General features: G+C 33.9%; 5 protein-coding genes across 7 annotated transcripts; 4 read left to right on the top strand and 1 right to left on the bottom strand.

Moving 5' to 3' along the window:
• The first annotated feature begins 222 nt into the window (after nt 1-222).
• On the top strand, nt 223-3710 carry LOC110880047 (DCN1-like protein 4). Of its 2 annotated transcripts, none has more exons than XM_022128605.2 (9): nt 223-485; nt 1105-1183; nt 1289-1363; nt 1460-1496; nt 1705-1788; nt 1898-1958; nt 2034-2140; nt 3196-3261; nt 3437-3710. In XM_022128605.2, exons 1-9 carry the CDS (start codon nt 404-406, stop codon nt 3530-3532), a joined length of 687 nt encoding a protein of 228 aa, XP_021984297.1. In that variant the 5' UTR covers nt 223-403; the 3' UTR covers nt 3533-3710. The 2 variants fall into 2 exon arrangements, with proteins under 2 accessions (XP_021984297.1, XP_021984296.1); XM_022128604.2 differs by having other exon boundaries at nt 226-485; nt 1099-1183.
• Nucleotides 3711-8428: 4718 nt separating this feature from the next.
• Nucleotides 8429-10085, bottom strand: LOC110880046 (deSI-like protein At4g17486). The gene is made up of 3 exons (XM_022128603.2): nt 9791-10085; nt 9400-9687; nt 8429-8925 (listed from the first exon to the last, which is right to left on the bottom strand). The coding sequence occupies exons 1-3, from the start codon at nt 9924-9926 to the stop codon at nt 8681-8683; spliced, it is 669 nt and encodes a 222-aa protein (XP_021984295.1). The 5' UTR covers nt 9927-10085; the 3' UTR covers nt 8429-8680.
• A 3901-nt stretch (nt 10086-13986) lies between these two features.
• On the top strand, nt 13987-18079 carry LOC110880043. 2 transcript variants are annotated; one of them, XM_022128601.2, is made up of 5 exons: nt 13987-14128; nt 14314-14612; nt 17453-17502; nt 17608-17660; nt 17745-18079. In XM_022128601.2, exons 2-5 carry the CDS (start codon nt 14383-14385, stop codon nt 18060-18062), a joined length of 651 nt encoding a protein of 216 aa, XP_021984293.1. In that variant the 5' UTR covers nt 13987-14128; nt 14314-14382; the 3' UTR covers nt 18063-18079. The 2 variants fall into 2 exon arrangements, with proteins under 2 accessions (XP_021984293.1, XP_021984292.1); XM_022128600.2 differs by having other exon boundaries at nt 14311-14612; nt 17745-18077.
• Nucleotides 18080-22181: 4102 nt separating this feature from the next.
• Nucleotides 22182-22744, top strand: LOC110876931. The gene is made up of 2 exons (XM_022125089.2): nt 22182-22235; nt 22317-22744. Exons 1-2 carry the CDS (start codon nt 22218-22220, stop codon nt 22632-22634), a joined length of 336 nt encoding a protein of 111 aa, XP_021980781.2. The 5' UTR covers nt 22182-22217; the 3' UTR covers nt 22635-22744.
• Nucleotides 22745-23141: 397 nt separating this feature from the next.
• Nucleotides 23142-27297, top strand: LOC110880040. Its single transcript, XM_022128599.2, has 5 exons — nt 23142-23269; nt 23452-23753; nt 26586-26635; nt 26741-26793; nt 26883-27297. The coding sequence occupies exons 2-5, from the start codon at nt 23524-23526 to the stop codon at nt 27198-27200; spliced, it is 651 nt and encodes a 216-aa protein (XP_021984291.1). The 5' UTR covers nt 23142-23269; nt 23452-23523; the 3' UTR covers nt 27201-27297.
• The last annotated feature ends 229 nt before the right edge of the window (nt 27298-27526 follow it).

Here is a 27526-nt window from a genome sequence, read left to right as displayed (position 1 = left end):
ATCATCAAAAAAGCCACGTCAGTTGCCACATCATCAAAAATGTCAAATCAAATGCCAAGTCAACAGCCACCTCAGCTGTCACATCATGAAAAAAATTCCATGTCAATACCAAAGTGACACATCAGCAAAAAACTAACCGGGTTACGTCTTTTTTCGACGCTACGTTATCATACATCATATCAACCCTAAAATAAAAAAAAATAAAAAAATAATTGGTGAAACATTCATTCTAAAGGGATCCCAGAACTTGACGTTGATAAATCATAACCAACCGACCATCATCGTATCTACGCAGTCAACCACTTATCCACCGATGCCTGTTATCCGACGTCGTTCCGATCATCTTCTTCTTCTTCATTAATCATCGGATCTCATCAATTTTGCCCTAATTTATTCCTCCAAGATGCGTCGTGCTTCCTCCAAGAAAACTTCTTCTAATTCAACCACCTCCACTAATTCTTCCGCCATGGATCTATTCCGCTCTGGTATTTCTTCATTTCAATTTCTAATTAACTTAACTTTTCACTTTAATTCCTTGATTTCCTCCGATTTTAACTTTAATTTAGGGTTATTTACGAATAGCGTGTTAATCACGTTGCTTCATAGATTTATTATCAACTATTATTATCAAAATCTGAGGTTTTTGATGAATTGAGAGGTAGGATTAAATTAGTTAGAAGGAGTATGATTTTTAGCATGTAAATCTAGGTTTCTGTTGAGATTTTAATCTTAGTTTATTGCTGTAAGACATGCAGTATTAGATAACTACAAAGGATGGGACTTTGTTTGTTAGAGCTTGTAGCTGTTTATGTTATCGAATTAAGGTTTCCGAGGATATCGTCTCAGTTCAGTTTAATAGGCTGACTGATCGACGAAATAGCTATAGAGTGCACTTCAAACTGGTTTAAAGATGCAAATTTTGTAATCTGTTTGGTGATAATTGGATTGATTTGAAGAATGTTCGAAACTATGAGTTTTATTAAGCAGGGCTAAGTTGAAATATGTTGTATGTCTAGTTTTCGACAAGTTTGAGTGTTTTAAGACTTATCTCTTAGCCAAAAGATGCAGTCAAGTCAAGAGTTAACGTTTTTTCTTTAGCTTCAGGAAAGGCTGCAACCAAGGAACTGGAACGAATTGATCAGTTATTCTATTCATATTCGAATGAGTCTTCTGGTATGATTGAGTAAGTGCAATCCTTTTGCTTTCGCAGTAGATTATTTTCTTCTTTCTTTATTCTTTATTTTTTGTTTTATTCTGCTTCTTAATGCATTATCGTTTCTGCAAACAGTCCAGAAGGAATAGAGTATCTGTGTTCTGACCTAGAAGTTGAACACACAGATGTACGGATATTGATGCTTGCTTGGTATGTTCCATTTTAGCCGTTATCATTAAACTACATCACAGTTAAAAAAAATCATTTTTTCGTGTCATTACTTACTAATCGGTCTATATTTTCCAGGAAAATGCAGGCGGAAAAGCAGGGATACTTCACCCTGGTAATAAAACGAGCCTTGTTACATGGCACAGTATAAGCTCACTGCCATCGTAATTGTATGTTTAGGTTTAGGTTTAACTAATTTAATGTAACATATGCATACAACTTATGATGATTGTTATGCATATATTATAGCCCAGGTTCTTAATTGTAGCGAATAGTGTTGAAATAATCTTTGAAATTCCTGTTCTTACATTCATTTTTCATAGGAAGAATGGCGAAAAGGCCTGAAAGCATTACATGCTGATACTATAGTTAAATTAAAAAAGGCACTCCCGGAGCTGGAGAACGAGGTATTTTTGCACACAATACCATTTTCTACAAACTTCTTTAATAACATAACGGAAAAGATGTTAGATGTCTGTGTTGCTAATCTGTTTGTTCTTTCCTGTCATTTAAAAGGTCCGTAGGCCATCGAATTATGTGGAATTCTATTCTTATGCATTTCGATATTGCCTAACAGGTACAACAAACCTATGACATAACTTTGAACTTTTATGGTTCTCTCATTTTAATTACTGTTGTTATTGTTGTATAGAGGAAAAGCAAAAGAGCATAGATATTGAGAGCATATGTGAATTATTGGAGCTTGTTTTGGGGTCTCAGTTTCGTCAGCAGGTTGATTTATTCATTCAGTATCTAAAGGTGAGTAGCTATATGTCAATGAACCGAATGAACGCGAACAGAGGCATGTTCATGTTCGTTCATTTAACTTTAATCGAACACGAACATATAATCGAACAATTTTTTGTGTTTGTGTTCGCTCATTAAGAAAATGGGGATGTTTGTGTCCGTGTATGTTTGTTCGTTTAAAATCTAAATGAACAGTTCACGAACATAAACAAACAAACTCAAACGAACATAATTTAACAAATATAAAACAATACAAATGAACATAAATGACCAAACATAAACGAACATAAAGTAGCCTTTTTATATAAATTTTTAATTAGGGTAAATTACTTTTTGAGTCCCTGTGTTTTAGTGGTTTTAACTAGTTGAGTCCAAAAGCAAAAAGTTTAACGACCTGAGTCCCTATAAGCATTTTCATTAACCATTTGAGTCCTTTTGAGTCCAAATTTTAACCTTTTGAGTCCAATTTTTTGGACCCAAATCGTTATAAAATAAACAAAATTGGACTCAAAATGTTATAAAATAAATGGCTAGGGACTCAGGGCGTTAAACTTTTTAATTTTGGACTCAAGTGGTTAAAACCACTAAAACACAGGGACTCAAAAAGTAATTTACTCTTTTAATAATTAATTACGATAAGTTCAATTGGAAAGCACATTTTTATTACTGGAAAGCCCAGTTATCAATTAGATTTATGTATATAAGTAGTTAGAAAACCTCTTTTATGTTTATATTTATATAAATACAACTCCATATGTATTTGTTAAAATATAAACGAACATAATGAACAAACATAACGAACATAAATGAACGTTCATGAACATAAATGAACAAATAACATGTGTGTTCATGTTCGTTCATTTAATTAAACGAACTAATAAATTTGTTCATGTTCGTTCGTTAATTAGATAAACGAACATAAACGATATAATATCTTATGTTTCATTTTATTACAAAATGTTATTATCATCCTTACAGTAAACCCAATACAAAAATAAAAGGAGCAAATATAAATTTATGAATCGTCACACGGTGTATTATTTAACTTATTTTGGTACAATTCGCAGACACAGATTGATTACAAGGTCATAAACATGGATCAATGGATGGGGTTCTATAGATTCTGCAATGAGGTAACCATACATTTCGTTTGATCATTTTTACTCAGCACCCGTACGAATAGTGTATCCGGTTTGACTTTGACCACCAAAGTAGTGTATCCGATATGCATACCAAAATTATATACATAATCTAGTATTTGTATAAAATGATTTAATAAGAGGCAATAATATGTTCTTGGTTTTACAGATAAGTTTTCCAGATTTCAACGATTATGACGAGGAACTCGCCTGGCCTCTGATTCTCGACAACTTTGTTGACTGGGTGAAGTCAAAGCAGAGCTGATGAAATATGATAAAGAGCAAAGCGAAATTCGTGATCTGGCTTCATTAATTTTATAGTCTTAAATCAATGTCCAGGATTGTGCTAAACAACATATGTTGCATGAAAAACATCCTCCATCTGTTTGTCAACATTTTATATTCTATTGTAGAGGAAATGAGTGTTTTTTAATAGCTTTTAATGACTTGCCAATAATAATGGGTCATTTGTAGCAATGGAATCCTATGAGGGGACTGACTGAGAGTGGGTCCAGTTACAGGTGTTCTTTGGACTGCAAAGGTAAAAAAAGAAAGAAAGTGAGAAATAAAGGAGACAAATGAGTCAGATGGTGGGTAGGGGAGGATCAAATAATTTATTTTTTTTTCTTTCTTAAATGCTCTTATTCTATGCTATTATTGTGTCGTTGGTCCTGAACAAGGGAATATCATTCATTCTTGATGATCTTTTTTAACCGACAGTGGGTGGGATTTATGGCTAGTAGTTGAAACTTGGATGTGATCCAAGCCAGAAGTAAAAGCAAAGATATGGTTAAAGATTACAGATTGATGTGTGATTTGTGAACCTCTATTTGAGGTATTTGAGGTCCTTAGGGCTGTTTGTTTACCTTTTAATGAGGCTTTTTATAGATCAGACCTTTTACTGGTTCAGTACTTAATGGTTCAGACTGTTTGTTTCATGAGCAGATATCTGAATGGTTCAGACATTTGCCTTTGAATGGTTAAGATTTATACAGAGTCTGAATGGTTAAGACCTCTAATCTGAATTGGTCAGACAGTTGCCTCTGAACGGTTAAGCATCATACAGGCTCTTAATGGTTCAGACCTTTTACTGGTTCAATACTTAACCATTCAGATGTTGCCAAATAGCCCGTTAGTATTTCATATTTGTATATGTATTTTGAGCCACGCATACCGCATATATAGAGCCTCGCATCCATTTAGGATCACAATGGGATGAGTTTTGGGCATGTTATAGTATTCTATATTGTACCCAGTTGTAAAATTTGATCTCAAACTCGGTCTTGTCTAATTGGGTATTGGATTACTCATTGACCACCGGGTTTGTGGGTTAACTCGTGGGGTTGGTCGAAGTTTATGATTTTAGGAATCAAAATTTATCCATCCAAATTTCTCTCGTGGGGTTGGTCGAAGTTTATAATTTTAGGAATCTAAATTTATCCATCCAAATTTTTGAAACCGGATCTCAAACACATCTAAATACTGACTTGTGACATCAAGAAATAAGTACGATGATATAGATTCTAAACTGGTTTTATGTTTTTAACAATTAAAATAGGATGGACATAACATACAATCCGTTGCCACCCCTCGATTAAAAGTTCAATTTTGTAGTAGTACGATACTACGATTCAAAGTTGAAAGTACATTATAGGAGGGTTGAAGTCTCATAACCAATACACAGGGTAATGTTAGTCTATAAATGACATCTTTCCTGCAAAGTATGAGAAGTTTACGTAGGTATTGTGTTTTAAGTTTTAGGCATGATGTTTTTGATTCTTTTGACGCGATATAATATAGAAGAATACCAAACGCAACGATTTAAAACACAAAATCATATGTATTCTAGGCATTAAATTTAAAACACATTGATTAACTTTCTTCGCATGGTGTTTTATATTTCATGCCTAGTGGAATACATTTCATTGTGTTTTAAATTGTTGTGTTCGGTGTTTTTCTATATTTTACCATGCCAAAAAAATCTAAAACATCATGCCTAAAATTTAAAACACAATTTCTACATAGATTTCTCACATTTTGTAAGAAAAATGTCATTTGTAGACGAACCCTTACCCTAATACACATATCTTTTAATGTGGGGGGGGGGGGAGGGGGTTATTGCACGGACCTCCCGGCCGTTGGAGTGATCCCACTCCACAAGCTAGTACCGTCCTAATACTGCCTGCCGGTGAATACCCTTGGCCCTGAGTTGATTCTGTTTCCTCTGGGAAGAGGTGTGTGGCTTGTGACCATCACTGGAGTCGAACCCGGGTCTCTTGGAAGAGAAAGGGTGGGACTGGCCAACTGGGCTACCCCAGTTGGTTTTTTAATGTGAAATAATATTTCTTCTAATTTTTTAATATTCTATAATATATTTTTATTTAGGCAAAGATTCTGGTGCATAGGCTCCTGCACAAGTGGGGTCTGGAGTGTCGGGCCAACTTGGGCTTGTTGTACGCATCCTTACCCTACATTTATAGAAGATTAAAGATGTTTCCACTTTCCACGAGTAAAAACTTTTGACCTGCAAATCACATGGCATCAATCTTACCGTTGCTTCAAGGTTCAGCCCTTTATATTTATACTAACACGACTAAGAGTGTTTGGTATTGGTTTTAGTCGTGGCAAAGAACACCAAATAGCATTCTCGTACCAAGCCCAAAAAATTATATACAACTTAATTTGAAGTGTCACTGGCTTTTACATCGCCGGCACTTCAACTTTAAATAGTTGATGCTTTTGCCCCTTACACATCTTTACTCTACCGGCACTTTTACTTTCATACTTTACAATTTTCGCCCTTGCACTATTAATTCCGCCGGCACCTCTAGTTTCATAATTTACACTTTTGGCCCTTTCACTATTAATTCACTTTACACCCCTCAAGTTTCAAACTCTCCATTTGCGTATTTACCCCTAAAACTAATTTTTTAACGTTCGTGTTTTTATGTACGTTCGCGTATAGATTCAAGTTGGTTTACGTGTCGAGTTGGGTTAAATATAATACGTTTTCGTCCGACGGTATAAATTATAGTTACTCTACGTTTCGACCCCGTCACAACGCGCTATAGGTAAAATTTCAACCTGTGTCGCTTTTCCCTTTATACATGTTTTATGTTTTTTTACTTTAGGTTTCGATCCAACCACAATACTTTTAAGTTAAATCAGATACATCAAAACACGTGTTTTCATACCGTTAACGCATCATATAACGTTTCGACTAATTCATTATATGTTTGCAATGTATCCATGCCGCAACGCGCACGAGTTGAGTTACTAGTATATATTTAATCTTAAATGTTCTTGAAAACTCAATCCAATCATTAACCTGAATATATCGGTTTAAAATTTACGCCGGTAGGTTCGAGTTTTTATGTCATCAATCTCTTTTCATATAATCGGGGCCTACATTTCTTTTCACATAATTAAAGAGTACCTAAGCAATTCATCACAATAATAACGCTTGACCATACACCATATGCAAATGAGTAGCCCGAGGGAGACAAATGAATTTGCCTACACTAGTGTTTGTAGTACAACTTCAAATAGTTATTTTATGGGAAAGTTCATGTTATCATGTACATGTCAATGTGGCGCAAGACTCTCGTACATGTGCGCTCACATGACATTAAATTTGTCTTCACTTGCCTTACAAATTACAATAAAATAAATTAGAGAAAACCACCTTAGCGCAAAGCATTCGTATCGGTACACCTGCGTGGTGCTGGTGCAACGCTACAACCGGCTTTTCTTTGTAAGACTAAACGTAGTGGGCGTCAAGGAGATGGAGCCAAGTCCACATAAGCTGTATTAGGCGTTAAACACCACTATGTGCTCGGGGAGGGGGCGTGACCAGCTTAACGAGTTTGAGGGAGAGTTGTGTAATTCACTCTTTTTGGCCAATCACGCCATGATAGATCACCCTTTTTTTAATTTTTTTTTTACTTTATTTAATTTGATTTAGTTAAACCATTACACACTTTTGAAGGTTTAGTTAGTTAGAGTTCCATTGACTAGGAGGCAGTAACGTGACAATCACCGAGTATAGCGGGCGCGAAAGGCCAGCCACATCATCTTTTCAACGCTCGTGAATTCATGTAGGGGTGAAACCAGGTGGTGCCATGGGCTAAAGCACCATGGTGGTAATGAGCGAGAGGATTTTGACTTGGCTGGTCTGGTTTGTTCCTGCGGACCAGTCCGGTTTGGAATGGTGGGGACCACATACACACATACATTATTTTTTTAATTATAAAAGTGGGGTGTGACATGTAGGTTTGGAATGTTTTATCGTTGTAGGAAAAAAATGGGGTTTGAAATAGTTAACATTTGGAATGATGTGACGAGTTTGGATTTTGGACTTTGACGAGCGTTGTGGATGCTCTTACTTAAACCACTAACACGTTTTTGTTATACTTAAATTTTTCTTTTAACTTTTCTAAACTCCTCTCGAAATTGTTATTACATAGTTAAACGTTATAAAACGAAGTGAGTGCAAAGATATGCATAAAATTTTTAATCATGCACGATTTACATCCTCTGTTCTCTGATAATAACTAATTATAAACTATAAAAAGAAAGTTTATATTACATGCATTTGAGCTTAATTTTGTTTTATCCCTTACGTTACCTATTTTTAAAAATAGTTAATTACTGTTTTCGTCCTTGTGGTTTGTTAAAAATCACTATTTCAGTCCATTAGTTTAAAAATTGTGATTTCAGTCCCTGTGGTTTCACTTTCGTAAACATTTCAGTCCTTGTGCTTAACAGAATAATGGATTGAAATGGTTACGAAAGTGAAACCACAGGGACTGAAATGGTTGCGAAAGTGAAATCACAGGGACTGAAATCACAATTTTTAAACTAATGGACTGAAATAGTGATTTTTGACAAACCACACGGATGTAGAATGTGATTTAATTGCTTATATGCTGCATCTATATATATAACATGTTATGCATATACATTTCTTTAAAAAGTTTTGAATTTGATTCTGTTTTCATTTTCACGAATTGCCACAGTTTTCATGTTCATGAGTTAACGTAGTGCATTGTAGTAAGTTATGTAAGTTATACGTCTAGCATCGGCTAAGCTGTTACGATATATTAATAGTTGAATGATTTTAATATAACATTTAAAGTAGCTGAAATTGTTGCATCAAATGTAACACAATACATAAGTTTTATTTTAGGAATCAACAAATCGTAAATGTATTGAAGGTTCAACTCTTGTTAGGTGAAACAGTTGCAGCAGAGGATTATAATTACGTAACCCTTCTTTGATAAGCAAAAGGAGACACATCCATATCCCACCATCGCCAGATTTCACAAAACACGACATCATGATTACATAAATCAATTAAAACCCAAAAAAAAAAAAAAAAATCAAAGTTGGATTACATAAACATCATAGCATGTTATGATTTAGAAGAATCTAGACTCAAAGGTGAAGGTGGAGGAAGAGAAGTTGTCATTCTATGACTTCTAGTTTCACCAGTCGATGTCACCGAAGACGATTTCTCAGATTCCGGTGAATAACTACAAGTCGACGTCGACATGCTCCTCAGCTTCCTCGTCTCGCCTTCGTTATGCACTTTGTTATCTTCAATCCCGACTTTAGTTGAACTTATACTCGCCGGAATTATGCAATTGCACAAAAAACCTGTCACATCAATATTCTGTTAGACTATATTATTATTAAGGTTTATTAATACGGGCCCACGGGTTCATTTAAGTTACTAGAGTTCCTTGTGCTCTATGTATATTCTTTTATTAGTAGAACAAAAAACCTACAATATCAACATTTTGTTATACTATATTATTATTATTATTATTATTATTATTATTATTATTATTATTATTATTATTATTATTATTATTATTATTATTATTATTATTAAGGTTTATTAGTATTAGCCCACATGTTAAGCTAGGTTACTAGAGTTCCTTGTGATCTGTATATTCTTTTATTAGTATAATAATTTTTGTAACCTAAGTGAGCCTGTGCGCTCATAGTAATAAACTCTAATAATATAGTCCAATATCAACAGAAAACCATTTAGATCTGAATTCGTTGATGATACGATCGTATTACAAAATTTACAATCGAACGATTGTGTTTAAGAAATTGACATACCGATTCTAGCGAGCCGATTGATCCAACTAGGGATTGATTTGCTGGTGAGTCTAACACATACATCATTGCAAAAGTGATTGCAATTTTTTGTAATGAGATTATATGAAACTCCTTTGTAATCTTCAGCTAGCTCCTCCATAATTCCTCTCACCTCATTTAAATTCTTCTCCGTCCATCCGATCAGAATCTGCTTCCTGAACGTAAATCCTTCACATTGTTTCGGTTCTCCTTCGAATATTCCAGTCGTCTCTTGTTCGTGACATCCGAACGCGTACTCAACTCCATGAACTAAATTCATAGAAAATAAATTAAAAAAAAAAAGTAGATCGAATTTATTCTAGAATTCGATATGAATAAGAGGAAAAAAAGTGGAGAGGTTCTAGGTTCAAACCTTGCACGCCAGAGTGATAAACACCAAGGCCGAGCCAATAAGCGTAACCGTTCATGGAGGTGAGATCATATACATTGAGGTATACTGGAACTGATCCTTCCTTTTGGCATTTTATCGAGTTTCCTCTGCACAACATCTTTCTGTTGCAACTGATTTGTAACTGATTAATGGTTTGTGTATTCTATGAGTCAACTAACAGTTAGCAGTTTTATAAAAGTAAAAAAAAAAAAAAAAAAATCAAAATCTGATGAGCATTGGATGCAAATGTTGAAATTGTATGAAGAGGAGGCTGAGATTGGTGTCACTGGCGGGATTTAAGTACACCAACCTTTGCTTTATGGCGGGACCATCACCAATGTCCTTTGTAAAATTACAAGATGGTTTGTTTATAAATACTAAAATGCAAAAATATGGGATGGAGTTGATATTCACACACCTAAGGGTGGAAACGAGTTGAACCGAATCCGAGCTTGACCAGACTCGAGCTCGATTAACTTATGAGAGCTCGAGCTCAACTCTGTTCGAGCTTTGTTTTTAAAGCTCGAGCTCGACTTGTTTATTATCTATTAAATAAAAATATACTCGTTTAGGCTCGCAGGCTCGATAAGTAAAGCTCGGGCTCCTTTACTAAAACAAGCTTATTTTAGGTCCGGACTTGGCTTGTAAACTAGTTTAAATAAACTCGGCTCGTTTACTAGAAAAAATTAAATAAGGGGTAAATGTTATTAAATATTAATAAAAACTAATATTATACCAAAGCTTGAAAAGGCTTGACGAGTCTGACGAGCTTCACATGTCAAGCTCGGGCTCGATAAGGCTCAGCCTGTTTCGAGCTTTTTTCCGAGCCGATCTCGAGTAGCTCGCCAACTACTCGGCTCGTTTGCACTCTTACACACACTCTTCCCCTCTATCTCTCTCTCTCTATATACAGATATATATAGAGAGATGAAGTGAAAAGAGGTGTGGGTTTAAGATATAGAGGTGCGGAAACAGTGGGAGCCTTTTACTAACAATTATATGATATTGTGGCCTACAATTTGTACTTTGAAGGTGTTTTTGTTTAAACATTTCTTAAAATGTGTTTGGGAACAATGGTACAAAAGTGTTTTACAGAAAATTTGGCTGAAAATTATAAATGGTAACTGGAGCATTTTGTGTTCACGGGTTATTTGTTATTGTGTAATGGACATATAGTATAGTCGTTTCACTTCATGTTAGTAGATCATTTTCTTGTGATTTGGATTCGTCCTCGCGTACTTGAAAGGGGCCACTAGTGCGATTTTTCGGTCCATACACAATAACAGGGGGGCCAAGATTATTATTACTCCCATTATCATGATATATCTTGAGCTCAAGTTCTACAAACAAAACAATAATGATTAAAAGAAATTTACTATTAAAAAAAGTTCTAATGATACGTCTTTAAAAAAACATGGAAACGTTATATTTATATATAAAAAATTGAATTAGAAGATAAATTGTTGATATATTAACGCACAAACAATAAAATTCGTGTTCTATTCTAAAAAGTGATAAATAAATGTTTATCTTATAAAATATTCAAACAATTTATTTTTTTTATTAATCACAAAGTAAGAGGCTGATGATTATGTGTAGTGGAAGTGTGTTGTTAATCAATGCAGGGTGGAGCTTGGATAATAATAGAGTGTGTTATGATGAGCTGTGATTAATTCAGTTTCTTTTTATTTCTTAAATAATAAAATTTATTAAAAAAACTTTTACAAGATAAGTGCGATGTATCAAATATATGAGAAGACCGTATCTACTTATATTATGCTAAATAAATCATTTAGGTTTGTTGGCTACTTCTGCAATTCTTATGTGATCTTAACGGATGGAAAGTGTATGTATTTCAAGTGCAAGCACTTCTGGTCGTGCTATTAGTTGAGAGTTGACGCCACTACTCATTTCTCTTAAGAATCCATAACATGATGAGACCAATAACTTGTCTCGATAAGCGGGACAAAACGGCTTGTCCTTGGGCAACCGAGGATGCCTTGAAAGTCGACTCCGGTGACACATGTCCCAAGGCACCGTTCTCATCCTAGGCCTGTAATAAAATTATACATGACGTCATATGTAAGATTGTGAACACCCTGAATCTATTTTCTTGTATCGTTTGTTTTGTTTGATACGGTTTCTAGAAAATGGAATTATAACTAAATGCAAAATATAAAATAAATTATGTTAATGTCTTTTTGGTCATTATACTAGACTATATGTGGTGAGTTTTATGTGAAATGTGAAAAACAAAAAGTATGTCATGTTGGCACGGAGGGTTATACGATTGGTTAATATAAGTTATGTCTATGTAACTCATCAAATGTTATCGTCATAAGTTAAGTATTGCAACTAGGTAACCAAACCCAAAACTGGAAATGGTAGCTTCTTTCTCATCTTCATATCTAACTGGTCTCAACCCTCTTGTGTTTGTGTGTGTTCTTGCTTCGTGATATTATTGAAAGGTAGTTTAACTTTATTTTGATTTGATATTCAATCAAACGTTTTACGTTTAGTTTTATATTAAAATTATATACGTGTAATACTCACATCATGCTCATTGAAAATATGATACCTTATTTACCTAACTTGTTATCAAAGTTATCTAGGTTTTATTGCATGACTTGATTACCGTAATCATTTGTTTTGATTATGATATATGAGCCATTCGTAGTGGGGGCTCCAAAGACACAACGTCTTGAGTCTTGACACCGATGACGTGACACCATCCACGATATTGTGATCACACCACAAGTTTCCTTATATTTATGATATTGTGATCACACCGTAATGTCTCCTTATACTTATGTGTTTGGACTTTGCAAAACCAATGTCACGTAGAGTTGCCATGAGCCTAACGAAGATAGTCCCGAAAGTAGATCCAGTTCGGGCCTTTTGGATTAGGAGGGTCTTAACCAGTTAAAGATAATATTATTCAAAGGTAATATGCCAAAGTTAAACTTCTAAGACTATATATAAGGGGGGGTCTGGGCCCTACTAGCCCTAAATAAGCTCCGCCTATGCGTAGATCCTAACCACAACATGAAAAGAACTCATTGGAAGATTACCCAAGTCAAAGCTTCAGGAGCATCCTCCGACGCTCCAGTAACTAATTTATAAGTAGCAAACAAATGTATGACATACTTATGGTGTATACAACCATGTATGAATGGCAAGAGAGAGATGAAAACTATGAAGGAGATGACTCAAGGTGATGAAGAAGCTATCCAAGCCAAGCTTGTTCCACATGGGAAGAAGCGATAAAGCTAACTAGGAAGAAGCTAGTTTATAGAAAGATGAGATGCTAAGCATATATTATCGACATGTCAAATAAGATTGATTGTCGTGAAGGGATAAACTCGTATATATAGACGCGTTAACCTTTTAACCTTAATACGCTTGCTTGATATGGGATTGTTCGGGGCCTCGGGCTCACTCTTATGTTCATTGTACTAGCCCATTATACCGACTTTATTCATTAGGCTTGTTGATAATCCTACTAACTTAAGACATTTCGTTACTTGATCTAGTAAAATAAAATGTCACAATAGTGAACAAACAAAAAAAATTACATGCTACAAGTCTACAACTATGATTTGATGATTAAGGGCATGTTTGGCTTAAAAAGGACTTTTAGGAAAATGACTTATTGACTTATGACTTTTTGAAAATGAGTTTTAAAAAAAAAGTGTTTGGATTAGCTTATGGGGTGGGGAAAAGCCAATAAGTCAATAAGTTGTTTTTTAAAAAGTGTTTGGCTTACCTTATTGATATAAAATGACTAAAAGCTAATAAGCCAATAAGTTATTTCAAAAAGTCACAACATTCTAACTTTTCAAAAATGACTTTTTGATGACTTTTTCTCCTTCTCAAAAAGTCATTTTGAAAAGTACTTTTGCATTTGCCAAACACTAAGGGGTTGTTTGGTAGCATCTAATTGGTCATTAAGAGGCTACCTCTTAATGGAACCATTAAGAATTTTACCAATGAGAAGGTAGAAGAATGTGAGATGTGATAATTTACCATTCAGAGGTTACCTCTTAACCATTCAGACTTGAGGTTGGTTTTAAACCATTAAGAGATAGCATCTGAATGTTAATTAAGAGGCTACCAAACAGCCCCTAAGACCCCTTTTTGATTAAGCCAATAAGTTGATTGCCAAACATGCTAATTACAAAAAAAAAAAAAAAAAAAAGGTTTCACAAAATCGTCTTCTTGTTCATCACTTCCAATTTCTCGGTTAAAAAACTGAAAAACATTTTCAATTTCTACCAGACAGACAGGATCAATCTCCATTGATTTCTTCCAAATCATCAGGTGCGTACTTACTATTTATCCGATTTTAGTGGGTTTCTATTCGGTAGCTGTCAATTAGGGTTTCAAGTTGTCGATATTTTCATTCATATTCTATGTAGCTTACGTTATTGTTAATCTTATTCTGTTAAATCAATTGCGTTTGTTTCATAAATATGACTTTTGAGTTGATTCCATATTTGCAGCAGAGAGTAAGCAACAAACATACAAATTGCATATGTTGCTGCTGGTGACATCATCATTTAGTTAGTTAATGTATGATGCTTCTGGGAAGGGTTGGTAGGCGAATAGGGATAGTAACATCTGCAAGATTCAGAAGCAAATGTTTATCCACAAACAACAGTAAACATATTATTGAATCAAACAAGAATGGAGAGAGTTCTAATAGTTTAACTCATCATGACTCGTATCGAGACCTCGATAAGCTTGATTTCATGACTGCTGCCAAGATTCTCTTCACCACTCCTCCGAAAAAGAAGAAATTCGGGTATTCTTCTTGTTTGTTTTTTTGCTTTTATGTGCTTTTTGGCTAGGTTAGTGATGTGGATTTGGTTTAGGCATTTCGTCGAACACTTGGCATGCAATTGGATACATGAAAATTTACTATGCATGTTGTCTTTTTCTGCACTTTATGGCACTCGTTTTTATCGATTGTTTGCTAGACGCCTAGACTTGTTTGTGCTTGAGAACTAAATTTGGGCTTTTCTTCTACTCATAAGGATGTTTGCTGCTTTAATGCAGCCAGCAAACATTGATCATGTGTATGTATATTAGCAATTACAATGATCAAACCTTTATGTTTAGACCTGCAAATGCCGTAACGATTCAATGTTTGTGTCATGACTTGGTTCTAGATGAAAATTGACAGCTTTGTAAATGTTCTGAGTGCCATAAATTACCATTCTAATCTTCTATATGATTTAGTTGTTTTACTTATAGAACTCCTATACGATTTAGTGCTGAAGCTTAAATGAAAAGTTTCTGTTAAGTGTTCTGAGATTAGATAAGTTTATAATCTAAAACAAAAAAAGGTTACGTGAAACACATGTAATATAGATTGAATAAACCTATTAGGTTAACATATAAACATTGCAAAATCACTTTTTATATCTCTCACACAACAGTCAATCTTGATTCACCCCCTTTTTGCCCCTTTAGGAGGAGACCGAAACAAAATTACTCACATTGATATTTGATAGTGCTGGAAGAACTTAAAGTCTAATCATTCTTTTTGCATCCTCTATGTGTATGTAATTGTGTAAGATAAAGCATACGACTTCATTTACGAATTTAGTAAAAGGTTATAGGATCATAAAAGCTATCGATTTCATATGTGTGTGTGTGTGTATTTACATATATTATTTCAGTTTCCAAGCATTACATCTGTACATTCTAGAGACTGTTACAGGTGAACACAGCAACCGAACATAAAATCAGCCAAACTTATCAATGAAAAAGGATGTTATGAATAATCAGGCCAAACATATATGTGTGTGACTGTGTGTGTACATATTTATTTGAGTTTCCAAGCATTACATCTTTAATACACCAAAATCTTGAAAATTGGACGCTTCATAATCCATTCTTATTACCAAGTGACTCTTAAGGTGGTAACATAGCAACTGAACATAGAAAAGCCCAAAATAGTCGATTAAAACAACAACCGTACCCGTTAAATCCCAAAATAGTCAAATAAATATATAAAGGGGTAACTTTATAGAAATGTAACAAAGTTTATCAAGTGTTCCAATTAAATAACTTAAACTTTTTTCGTCCCTCTAAAATCACTAAAGTTTAGTTTAATGTTTTAATACCATGTAATTTTTAGGTTACTAGGTAACAATGATGATGTGTCAGGTTTCATTATTATTATTATTATTATTATTATTATTATTATTATTATTATTATTATTATTATTATTATTATTTATTCCAAATATGATTTAGGGAAAAAAATTGTACTCCTTCATTCTCAAACACCAATATTAAGTGGATTGTTTCTCTATTTATGAAACTCATTTACTTATTTTATAACAAGATCATTTCTTTTTTTCTTAATGCTTCTTCTTCATCGTGATTACTGATTACTGGAAGAACTTATAGCTAAACGATAAGTTGTCTCTCTCTCTTTTTTTTATTTATTTATCTCTCTTTTTTATGTATCTCTCTTTTTTATATACTTTTTATTTCAAATTTAATTTCCCACTTTTATTCGTTACCTGTTATTCTCCTATAATTACCGAACGTTACATTTTATAAAATGGAAAAAGTCGATGTCCGACAAACAGGTGCCATCGTCAACCACTGTATTCTGCCGCCAGCAGTGATAGTTCTTCCACCATAAAGTTTAAAAAATGTATTTCTCTTCTTGACCGGACTTTCACCAATCAGCCCAATTCCGGCGAGGACCCGATTTAAAGCCGCCGGTGGCTCCGGAGGTGACGATGGAGTATTTTGTACCGATGGTTCAAACCCAGACTCCGATGGCAAATTAGGGATCTTTTGATAGAAAGGTTGATGACAAGATTATCGGCGTTGGTGGTGGGTTGTCGGGCAGCGTTTGCAGATGGCTTGCAGCGATGGTGGTCGGTTGAAAGGTGGTAAGTTGCAGCGGTGGTGTGGGGGTGTCTTCAAGGTCAAAGGTCTCTCGTTTGTTTCAGAAGAAATGTCTAGCACACATATATGAACATGATAGTTTATCCCATTATTATCATTATATTCATCCCTAATATCCAAATAGTTCAAAAAGAAAACAAAAGTTTATTGAAAAAATATCATAACCTAATGACCTGGTAATTACACACTTTTAAAACGTTAAATTAAAGTTTAGTTATTTTAGAGAAACAAAAAAAGTTTGGATGATTTAATTGAAACACTTTGTAAACTTGGTTACATTTCTGTAGCATTTTCCCATATATAAACCAGAAAATAAATCGATCTTTACACTCAATTTTTTGGAGAAATTCTCTTTTCCTATATTTTTCTCACACCAGATTTCAGTTGACAAAATAAGCGAATCACTGAACAGCTTCTGTTACGCAAATGACAACCGATGATACTTTCTCTTTTAATTTCTTATCGTTTATTTAGATCAGTGAATTTGAAGACTGGAGATAGCAAGAATCTAGACTACTAATAAAAGGCTGAAATAATTGATATGAAAGGTCAAACCTTATGAAAAATTTTAACATCTACAAAATTGATGATGAACCAAACACTGTGGTTCAAAAAGCACATGCTATTAGGCGATTGCAAGCTATGGTCCTATGAATCTGTTGCACACTTGAGGTAGTGATTTATTAATACTTTTTCGTGTCTGATTCTCAGGCTTGATTTTCATCTGGTTCAGCTCTTCTTTGTTTGCTTGCCTTCACTCGGTATCTCCCTCTCTCTCTCTGTATACACACACAACATATACATATGCACACATACATATATAAGCTTTCAAGTTTTCTTTTATCTCTAGTTTTTCTTTGTGACAGATGTCTATTTAGTTGCTCAATATGCTCGTCACGAAATGAAGAAAATGGATGCAGTAAGTGAACTCCCCTCGTCGTACTTTATTGTTTTCATATTCGTAAGTTTTTTTTTTTTTGTCAAATAAACTTTTTTTTTGCAGGAACTAGAAAAGAGACGAATTGAAGAGTCCAAGAAGATAAAGGCAACCGAAGAAGAAGTACTAAAATCTAATCCACAATTATTGGAGGTAAAAGAGAGATTAGACAGCTTGGAAAAAACCGTCAAGGAGATTGTAACGGAATCCAAAAACCAAAGAAATATGAAAGTTTCAGAGCAAAAAGAAGATGACATAAAACAGCATGTAAGCAGCACTACTGCTGAACAGAGCCCGAACAAACAAGCTTCCGACAAACAAGAAAGACAACGGGACGAGAGTCAGACGGCTACACATCGTGGATCAACCAGTGCTGAGAAGTAAACCGCAAATGGGTTCAGGTACGGGCCAGACATTTTGAAGAAAATTTTCGATTAAACTGATAGAGAATGTAACAATTGAGCAATGAACTAGCTATTTGTGATGTCTAGTTTTTTATGATTCAGGTAATTTATAGAAGGATTTCTGTTTTGCTTTTACTTCTAGAGAGTTAACATTATGACTAAGTTTTTAGTATGTTGACTCACAAGCACTTTTCTTTATTATTATAAAATATGTAGTTTTTATATTTCTGAAAAATTATTTGTTTATAACAATGGGTCATGGTTTCAAATTGCGGACCGTCATACCCTTTAAGAATTTAATAGTTTTAAATCAATTTGAGTTGATATGGTTGATTGTTGATGCATTCAAAATGAGTAATTGGTTGTAGGGGTGTTCAGAATTCGTTTCGAATTCGAATGGTAATTAAGAGGCTACCAAACAGCCCCTAAGACCCCTTTTTGATTAAGCCAATAAGTTGATTGCCAAACATGCTAATTACAAAAAAAAAAAAAAAAAAAGGTTTCACAAAATCGTCTTCTTGTTCATCACTTCCAATTTCTCGGTTAAAAAACTGAAAAACATTTTCAATTTCTACCAGACAGACAGGATCAATCTCCATTGATTTCTTCCAAATCATCAGGTGCGTACTTACTATTTATCCGATTTTAGTGGGTTTCTATTCGGTATCTGTCAATTAGGGTTTCAAGTTGTCGATATTTTCATTCATATTCTATGTAGCTTACGTTATTGTTAATCTTATTCTGTTAAATCAATTGCGTTTGTTTCATAAATATGACTTTTGAGTTGATTCCATATTTGCAGCAGAGAGTAAGCAACAAACATACAAATTGCATATGTTGCTGCTGGTGACATCATCATTTAGTTAGTTAATGTATGATGCTTCTGGGAAGGGTTGGTAGGCGAATAGGGATAGTAACATCTGCAAGATTCAGAAGCAAATGTTTATCCACAAACAACAGTAAACATATTATTGAATCAAACAAGAATGGAGAGAGTTCTAATAGTTTAACTCATCATGACTCGTATCGAGACCTCGATAAGCTTGATTTCATGACTGCTGCCAAGATTCTCTTCACCACTCCTCCGAAAAAGAAGAAATTCAGGTATTCTTCTTGTTTGTTTTTTTTACTTTTATGTGCTTTTTGGCTAGGTTAGTGATGTGGATTTGGTTTAGGCATTTCGTCGAACACTTGGCATGCAATTGGATACATGAAAATTTACTATGCATGTTGTCTTTTTCTGCACTTTATGGCACTCGTTTTTATCGATTGTTTGCTAGACGCCTAGACTTGTTTGTGCTTGAGAACTAAATTTGGGCTTTTCTTCTACTCATAAGGATGTTTGCTGCTTTAATGCAGCCAGCAAACATTGATCATGTGTATGTATATTAGCAATTACAATGATCAAACCTTTATGTTTAGACCTGCAAATGCCGTAACGATTCAATGTTTGTGTCATGACTTGGTTCTAGATGAAAATTGACAGCTTTGTAAATGTTCTGAGTGCCATAAATTACCATTCTAATCTTCTATATGATTTAGTTGTTTTACTTATAGAACTCCTATACGATTTAGTGCTGAAGCTTAAATGAAAAGTTTCTGTTAAGTGTTCTGAGATTAGATAAGTTTATAATCTAAAACAAAAAAAGGTTACGTGAAACACATGTAATATAGATTGAATAAACCTATTAGGTTAACATATAAACATTGCAAAATCACTTTTTATATCTCTCACACAACAGTCAATCTTGATTCACCCCCTTTTTGCCCCTTTAGGAGGAGACCGAAACAAAATTACTCACATTGATATTTGATAGTGCTGGAAGAACTTAAAGTCTAATCATTCTTTTTGCATCCTCTATGTGTATGTAATTGTGTAAGATAAAGCATACGACTTCATTTACGAATTTAGTAAAAGGTTATAGGATCATAAAAGCTATCGATTTCATATATGTGTGTGTGTGTATTTACATATATTATTTCAGTTTCCAAGCATTACATTTGTACATTCTAGAGACTGTTACAGGTGAACACAGCAACCGAACATAAAATCAGCCAAACTTATCAATGAAAAAGGATGTTATGAATAATCAGGCCAAACATATATGTGTGTGACTGTGTGTGTACATATTTATTTGAGTTTCCAAGCATTACATCTTTAATACACCAAAATCTTGAAAATTGGACGCTTCATAATCCATTCTTATTACCAAGTGACTGTTAAGGAGGTAACATAGCAACTGAACATAGAAAAGCCCAAAATAATCGATTAAAACAACAACCGTACCCGTTAAATCCCAAAATAGTCAAATAAATATATAAAGGGGTAACTTTATAGAAATGTAACAAAGTTTATCAAGTGTTCCAATTAAATAACTTAAACTTTTTTCGTCCCTCTAAAATCACTAAAGTTTAGTTTAATGTTTTAATACCATGTAATTTTTAGGTTACTAGGTAACAATGATGATGTGTCAGGTTTCATTATTATTATTATTATTATTATTATTATTATTATTATTATTATTATTATTATTATTATTATTATTTATTCCAAATATGATTTAGGGAAAAAAATTGTATTCCTTCATTCTCAAACACCAATATTAAGTGGATTGTTTCTCTATTTATGAAACTCATTTACTTATTTTATAACAAGATCATTTCTCTTTTTCTTAATGCTTCTTCTTCATCGTGATTACTGATTACTGGAAGAACTTATAGCTAAACGATAAGTTGTCTCTCTCTCTTTTTTTTATTTATTTATCTCTCTTTTTTATGTATCTCTCTTTTTTATATACTTTTTATTTCAAATTTAATTTCCCACTTTTATTCATTACCTGTTATTCTCCTATAATTACCGGACGTTACATTTTATAAAATGGAAAAAGTCGATGTCCGACAAACAGGTGCCATCGTCAACCACTGTATTCTGCCGCCAGCAGTGATAGTTCTTCCACCATAAAGTTTAAAAAATGTATTTCTCTTCTTGACCGGACTTTCACCAATCAGCCCAATTCCGGCGAGGACCCGATTTAAAGCCGCCGGTGGCTCCGGAGGTGACGATGGAGTATTTTGTACCGATGGTTCAAACCCAGACTCCGATGGCAAATTAGGGATCTTTTGATAGAAAGGTTGATGACAAGATTATCGGCGTTGGTGGTGGGTTGTCGGGCAGCGTTTGCAGATGGCTTGCAGCGATGGTGGTCGGTTGAAAGGTGGTAAGTTGCAGCGGTGGTGTGGGGGTGTCTTCAAGGTCAAAGGTCTCTCGTTTGTTTCAGAAGAAATGTCTAGCACACATATATGAACATGATAGTTTATCCCATTATTATCATTATATTCATCCCTAATATCCAAATAGTTCAAAAAGAAAACAAAAGTTTATTGAAAAAATATCATAACCTAATGACCTGGTAATTACACACTTTTAAAACGTTAAATTAAAGTTTAGTTATTTTAGAGAAACAAAAAAAGTTTGGATGATTTAATTGAAACACTTTGTAAACTTGGTTACATTTCTGTAGCATTTTCCCATATATAAACCAGAAAATAAATCGATCTTTACACTCAATTTTTTGGAGAAATTCTCTTTTCCTATATTTTTCTCACACCAGATTTCAGTTGACAAAATAAGCGAATCACTGAACAGCTTCTGTTACGCAAATGACAACCGATGATACTTTCTCTTTTAATTTCTTATCGTTTATTTAGATCAGTGAATTTGAAGACTGAAGATAGCAAGAATCTAGACTACTAATAAAAGGCTGAAATAATTGATATGAAAGGTCAAACCTTATGAAAAATTTTAACATCTACAAAATTGATGATGAACCAAACACTGTGGTTCAAAAAGCACATGCTATTAGGCGATTGCAAGCTATGGTCCTATGAATCTGTTGCACACTTGAGGTAGTGATTTATTAATACTTTTTCGTGTCTGATTCTCAGGCTTGATTTTCATCTGGTTCAGCTCTTCTTTGTTTGCTTGCCTTCACTCGGTATCTCCCTCTCTCTCTCTGTATACACACACAACATATACATATGCACACATACATATATAAGCTTTCAAGTTTTCTTTTATCTCTAGTTTTTCTTTGTGACAGATGTCTATTTAGTTGCTCAATATGCTCGTCACGAAATGAAGAAAATGGATGCAGTAAGTGAACTCCCCTCGTCGTACTTTAATGTTTTCATATTCGTAAGTTTTTTTTTTGTCAAATAAACTTTTTTTTTGCAGGAACTAGAAAAGAGACGAATTGAAGAGTCCAAGAAGATAAAGGCAACCGAAGAAGAAGTACTAAAATCTAATCCACAATTATTGGAGGTAAAAGAGAGATTAGACAGCTTGGAAAAAACCGTCAAGGAGATTGTAACGGAATCCAAAAACCAAAGAAATATGAAAGTTTCAGAGCAAAAAGAAGATGACATAAAACAGCATGTAAGCAGCACTGCTGCTGAACAGAGCCCGAACAAACAAGCTTCCGACAAACAAGAAAGACAACGGGACGAGAGTCAGACGGCTACACATCGCGGATCAACTAGTGCTGAGAAGTAAACCGCAAATGGGTTCAGGTACGGGCCAGACATTTTGAAGAAAATTTTCGATTAAACTGATAGAGAATGTAACAATTGAGCAATGAACTAGCTATTTGTGATGTCTAGTTTTTTATGATTCAGGTAATTTATAGAAGGATTTCTGTTTTGCTTTTACTTCTAGAGAGTTAACATTATGACTAAGTTTTTAGTATGTTGACTCACAAGCACTTTTCTTTATTATTATAAAATATGTAGTTTTTATATTTCTGAAAAATTATTTGTTTATAACAATGGGTCATGGTTTCAAATTGCGGACCATCATACCCTTTAAGAATTTAATAGTTTTAAATCAATTTGAGTTGATATGGTTGATTGTTCATGCATTCAAAATGAGTAATTGGTTGTAGGGGTGTTCAGAATTCGTTTCGAATTCGAATGGTAATTAAGAGGCTACCAAACAGCCCCTAAGACCCCTTTTTTATTAAGCCAATAAGTTGATTGCCAAACATGCTAATTACAAAAAAAAAAAAAAGGTTTCACAAAATCGTCTTCTTGTTCATCACTTCCAATTTCTCGGTTAAAAAACTGAAAAACATTTTCAATTTCTACCAGACAGACAGGATCAATCTCCATTGATTTCTTCCAAATCATCAGGTGCGTACTTACTATTTATCCGATTTTAGTGGGTTTCTATTCGGTATCTGTCAATTAGGGTTTCAAGTTGTCGATATTTTCATTCATATTCTATGTAGCTTACGTTATTGTTAATCTTATTCTGTTAAATCAATTGCGTTTGTTTCATAAATATGACTTTTGAGTTGATTCCATATTTGCAGCAGAGAGTAAGCAACAAACATACAAATTGCATATGTTGCTGCTGGTGACATCATCATTTAGTTAGTTAATGTATGATGCTTCTGGGAAGGGTTGGTAGGCGAATAGGGATAGTAACATCTGCAAGATTCAGAAGCAAATGTTTATCCACAAACAACAGTAAACATATTATTGAATCAAACAAGAATGGAGAGAGTTCTAATAGTTTAACTCATCATGACTCGTATCGAGACCTCGATAAGCTTGATTTCATGACTGCTGCCAAGATTCTCTTCATCACTCCTCCGAAAAAGAAGAAATTCGGGTATTCTTCTTGTTTGTTTTTTTTACTTTTATGTGCTTTTTGGCTAGGTTAGTGATGTGGATTTGGTTTAGGCATTTCGTCGAACACTTGGCATGCAATTGGATACATGAAAATTTACTATGCATGTTGTCTTTTTCTGCACTTTATGGCACTCGTTTTTATCGATTGTTTGCTAGACGCCTAGACTTGTTTGTGCTTGAGAACTAAATTTGGGCTTTTCTTCTACTCATAAGGATGTTTGCTGCTTTAATGCAGTCAGCAAACATTGATCATGTGTATGTATATTAGCAATTACAATGATCAAACCTTTATGTTTAGACCTGCAAATGCCGTAACGATTCAATGTTTGTGTCATGACTTGGTTCTAGATGAAAATTGACAGCTTTGTAAATGTTCTGAGTGCCATAAATTACCATTCTAATCTTCTATATGATTTAGTTGTTTTACTTATAGAACTCCTATACGATTTAGTGCTGAAGCTTAAATGAAAAGTTTCTGTTAAGTGTTCTGAGATTAGATAAGTTTATAATCTAAAACAAAAAAAGGTTACGTGAAACACATGTAATATAGATTGAATAAACCTATTAGGTTAACATATAAACATTGCAAAATCACTTTTTATATCTCTCACACAACAGTCAATCTTGATTCACCCCCTTTTTGCCCCTTTAGGAGGAGACCGAAACAAAATTACTCACATTGATATTTGATAGTGCTGGAAGAACTTAAAGTCTAATCATTCTTTTTGCATCCTCTATGTGTATGTAATTGTGTAAGATAAAGCATACGACTTCATTTACGAATTTAGTAAAAGGTTATAGGATCATAAAAGCTATCGATTTCATATGTGTGTGTGTGTGTATTTACATATATTATTTCAGTTTCCAAGCATTACATCTGTACATTCTAGAGACTGTTACAGGTGAACACAGCAACCGAACATAAAATCAGCCAAACTTATCAATGAAAAAGGATGTTATGAATAATCAGGCCAAACATATATGTGTGTGACTGTGTGTGTACATATTTATTTGAGTTTCCAAGCATTACATCTTTAATACACCAAAATCTTGAAAATTGGACGCTTCATAATCCATTCTTATTACCAAGTGACTGTTAAGGTGGTAACATAGCAACTGAACATAGAAAAGCCCAAAATAGTCGATTAAAACAACAACCGTACCCGTTAAATCCCAAAATAGTCAAATAAATATATAAAGGGGTAACTTTATAGAAATGTAACAAAGTTTATCAAGTGTTCCAATTAAATAACTTAAACTTTTTTCGTCCCTCTAAAATCACTAAAGTTTAGTTTAATGTTTTAATACCATGTAATTTTTAGGTTACTAGGTAACAATGATGATGTGTCAGGTTTCATTATTATTATTATTATTATTATTATTATTATTATTATTATTATTATTATTATTATTTATTCCAAATATGATTTAGGGAAAAAAATTGTACTCCTTCATTCTCAAACACCAATATTAAGTGGATTGTTTCTCTATTTATGAAACTCATTTACTTATTTTATAACAAGATCATTTCTTTTTTTCTTAATGCTTCTTGTTCATCGTGATTACTGATTACTGGAAGAACTTATAGCTAAACGATAAGTTGTCTCTCTCTCTTTTTTTTATTTATTTATCTCTCTTTTTTATGTATCTCTCTTTTTTATATACTTTTTATTTCAAATTTAATTTCCCACTTTTATTCATTACCTGTTATTCTCCTATAATTACCGGACGTTACATTTTATAAAATGGAAAAAGTCGATGTCCGACAAACAGGTGCCATCGTCAACCACTGTATTCTGCCGCCAGCAATGATAGTTCTTCCACCATAAAGTTTAAAAAATGTATTTCTCTTCTTGACCGGACTTTTACCAATCAGCCCAATTCCGGCGAGGACCCGATTTAAAGCCGCCGGTGGCTCCGGAGGTGACGATGGAGTATTTTGTACCGATGGTTCAAACCCAGACTCCGATGGCAAATTAGGGATCTTTTGATAGAAAGGTTGATGACAAGATTATCGGCGTTGGTGGTGGGTTGTCGGGCAGCGTTTGCAGATGGCTTGCAGCGATGGTGGTCGGTTGAAAGGTGGTAAGTTGCAGCGGTGGTGTGGGGGTGTCTTCAAGGTCAAAGGTCTCTCGTTTGTTTCAGAAGAAATGTCTAGCACACATATATGAACATGATAGTTTATCCCATTATTATCATTATATTCATCCCTAATATCCAAATAGTTCAAAAAGAAAACAAAAGTTTATTGAAAAAATATCATAACCTAATGACCTGGTAATTACACACTTTTAAAACGTTAAATTAAAGTTTAGTTATTTTAGAGAAACAAAAAAAGTTTGGATGATTTAATTGAAACACTTTGTAAACTTGGTTACATTTCTGTAGCATTTTCCCATATATAAACCAGAAAATAAATCGATCTTTACACTCAATTTTTTGGAGAAATTCTCTTTTCCTATATTTTTCTCACACCAGATTTCAGTTGACAAAATAAGCGAATCACTGAACAGCTTATGTTACGCAAATGACAACCGATGATACTTTCTCTTTTAATTTCTTATCGTTTATTTAGATCAGTGAATTTGAAGACTGAAGATAGCAAGAATCTAGACTACTAATAAAAGGCTGAAATAATTGATATGCAAGGTCAAACCTTATGAAAAATTTTAACATCTACAAAATTGATGATGAACCAAACACTGTGGTTCAAAAAGCACATGCTATTAGGCGATTGCAAGCTATGGTCCTATGAATCTGTTGCACACTTGAGGTAGTGATTTATTAATACTTTTTCATGTCTGATTCTCAGGCTTGATTTTCATCTGGTTCAGCTCTTCTTTGTTTGCTTGCCTTCACTCGGTATCTCCCTCTCTCTCTCTGTATACACACACAACATATACATATGCACACATACATATATAAGCTTTCAAGTTTTCTTTTATCTCTAGTTCTTCTTTGTGACAGATGTCTATTTAGTTGCTCAATATGCTCGTCACGAAATGAAGAAAATGGATGCAGTAAGTGAACTCCCCTCGTCGTACTTTAATGTTTTCATATTCGTAAGTTTTTTTTTTTTTTTTTTGTCAAATAAACTTTTTTTTTGCAGGAACTAGAAAAGAGACGAATTGAAGAGTCCAAGAAGATAAAGGCAACCGAAGAAGAAGTACTAAAATCTAATCCACAATTATTGGAGGTAAAAGAGAGATTAGACAGCTTGGAAAAAACCGTCAATGAGATTGTAACGGAATCCAAAAACCAAAGAAATATGAAAGTTTCAGAGCAAAAAGAAGATGACATAAAACAGCATGTAAGCAGCACTGCTGCTGAACAGAGCCCGAACAAACAAGCTTCCGACAAACAAGAAAGACAACGGGACGAGAGTCAGACGGCTACACATCGCGGATCAACCAGTGCTGAGAAGTAAACCGCAAATGGGTTCAGGTACGGGCCAGACATTTTGAAGAAAATTTTCGATTAAACTGATAGAGAATGTAACAATTGAGCAATGAACTAGCTATTTGTGATGTCTAGTTTTTTATGATTCAGGTAATTTATAGAAGGATTTCTGTTTTGCTTTTACTTCTAGAGAGTTAACATTATGACTAAGTTTTTAGTATGTTGACTCACAAGCACTTTTCTTTATTATTATAAAATATGTAGTTTTTATATTTCTGAAAAATTATTTGTTTATAACAATGGGTCATGGTTTCAAATTGCGGACCGTCATACCCTTTAAGAATTTAATAGTTT

Source organism: Helianthus annuus, chromosome 9, assembly GCF_002127325.2.
Source record: "Helianthus annuus cultivar XRQ/B chromosome 9, HanXRQr2.0-SUNRISE, whole genome shotgun sequence".
Lineage (NCBI taxonomy): Eukaryota > Viridiplantae > Streptophyta > Magnoliopsida > Asterales > Asteraceae > Helianthus > Helianthus annuus.
Note: the sequence above shows the minus strand (reverse complement) of the source record. Positions and strands in the feature narration are given on the sequence as shown.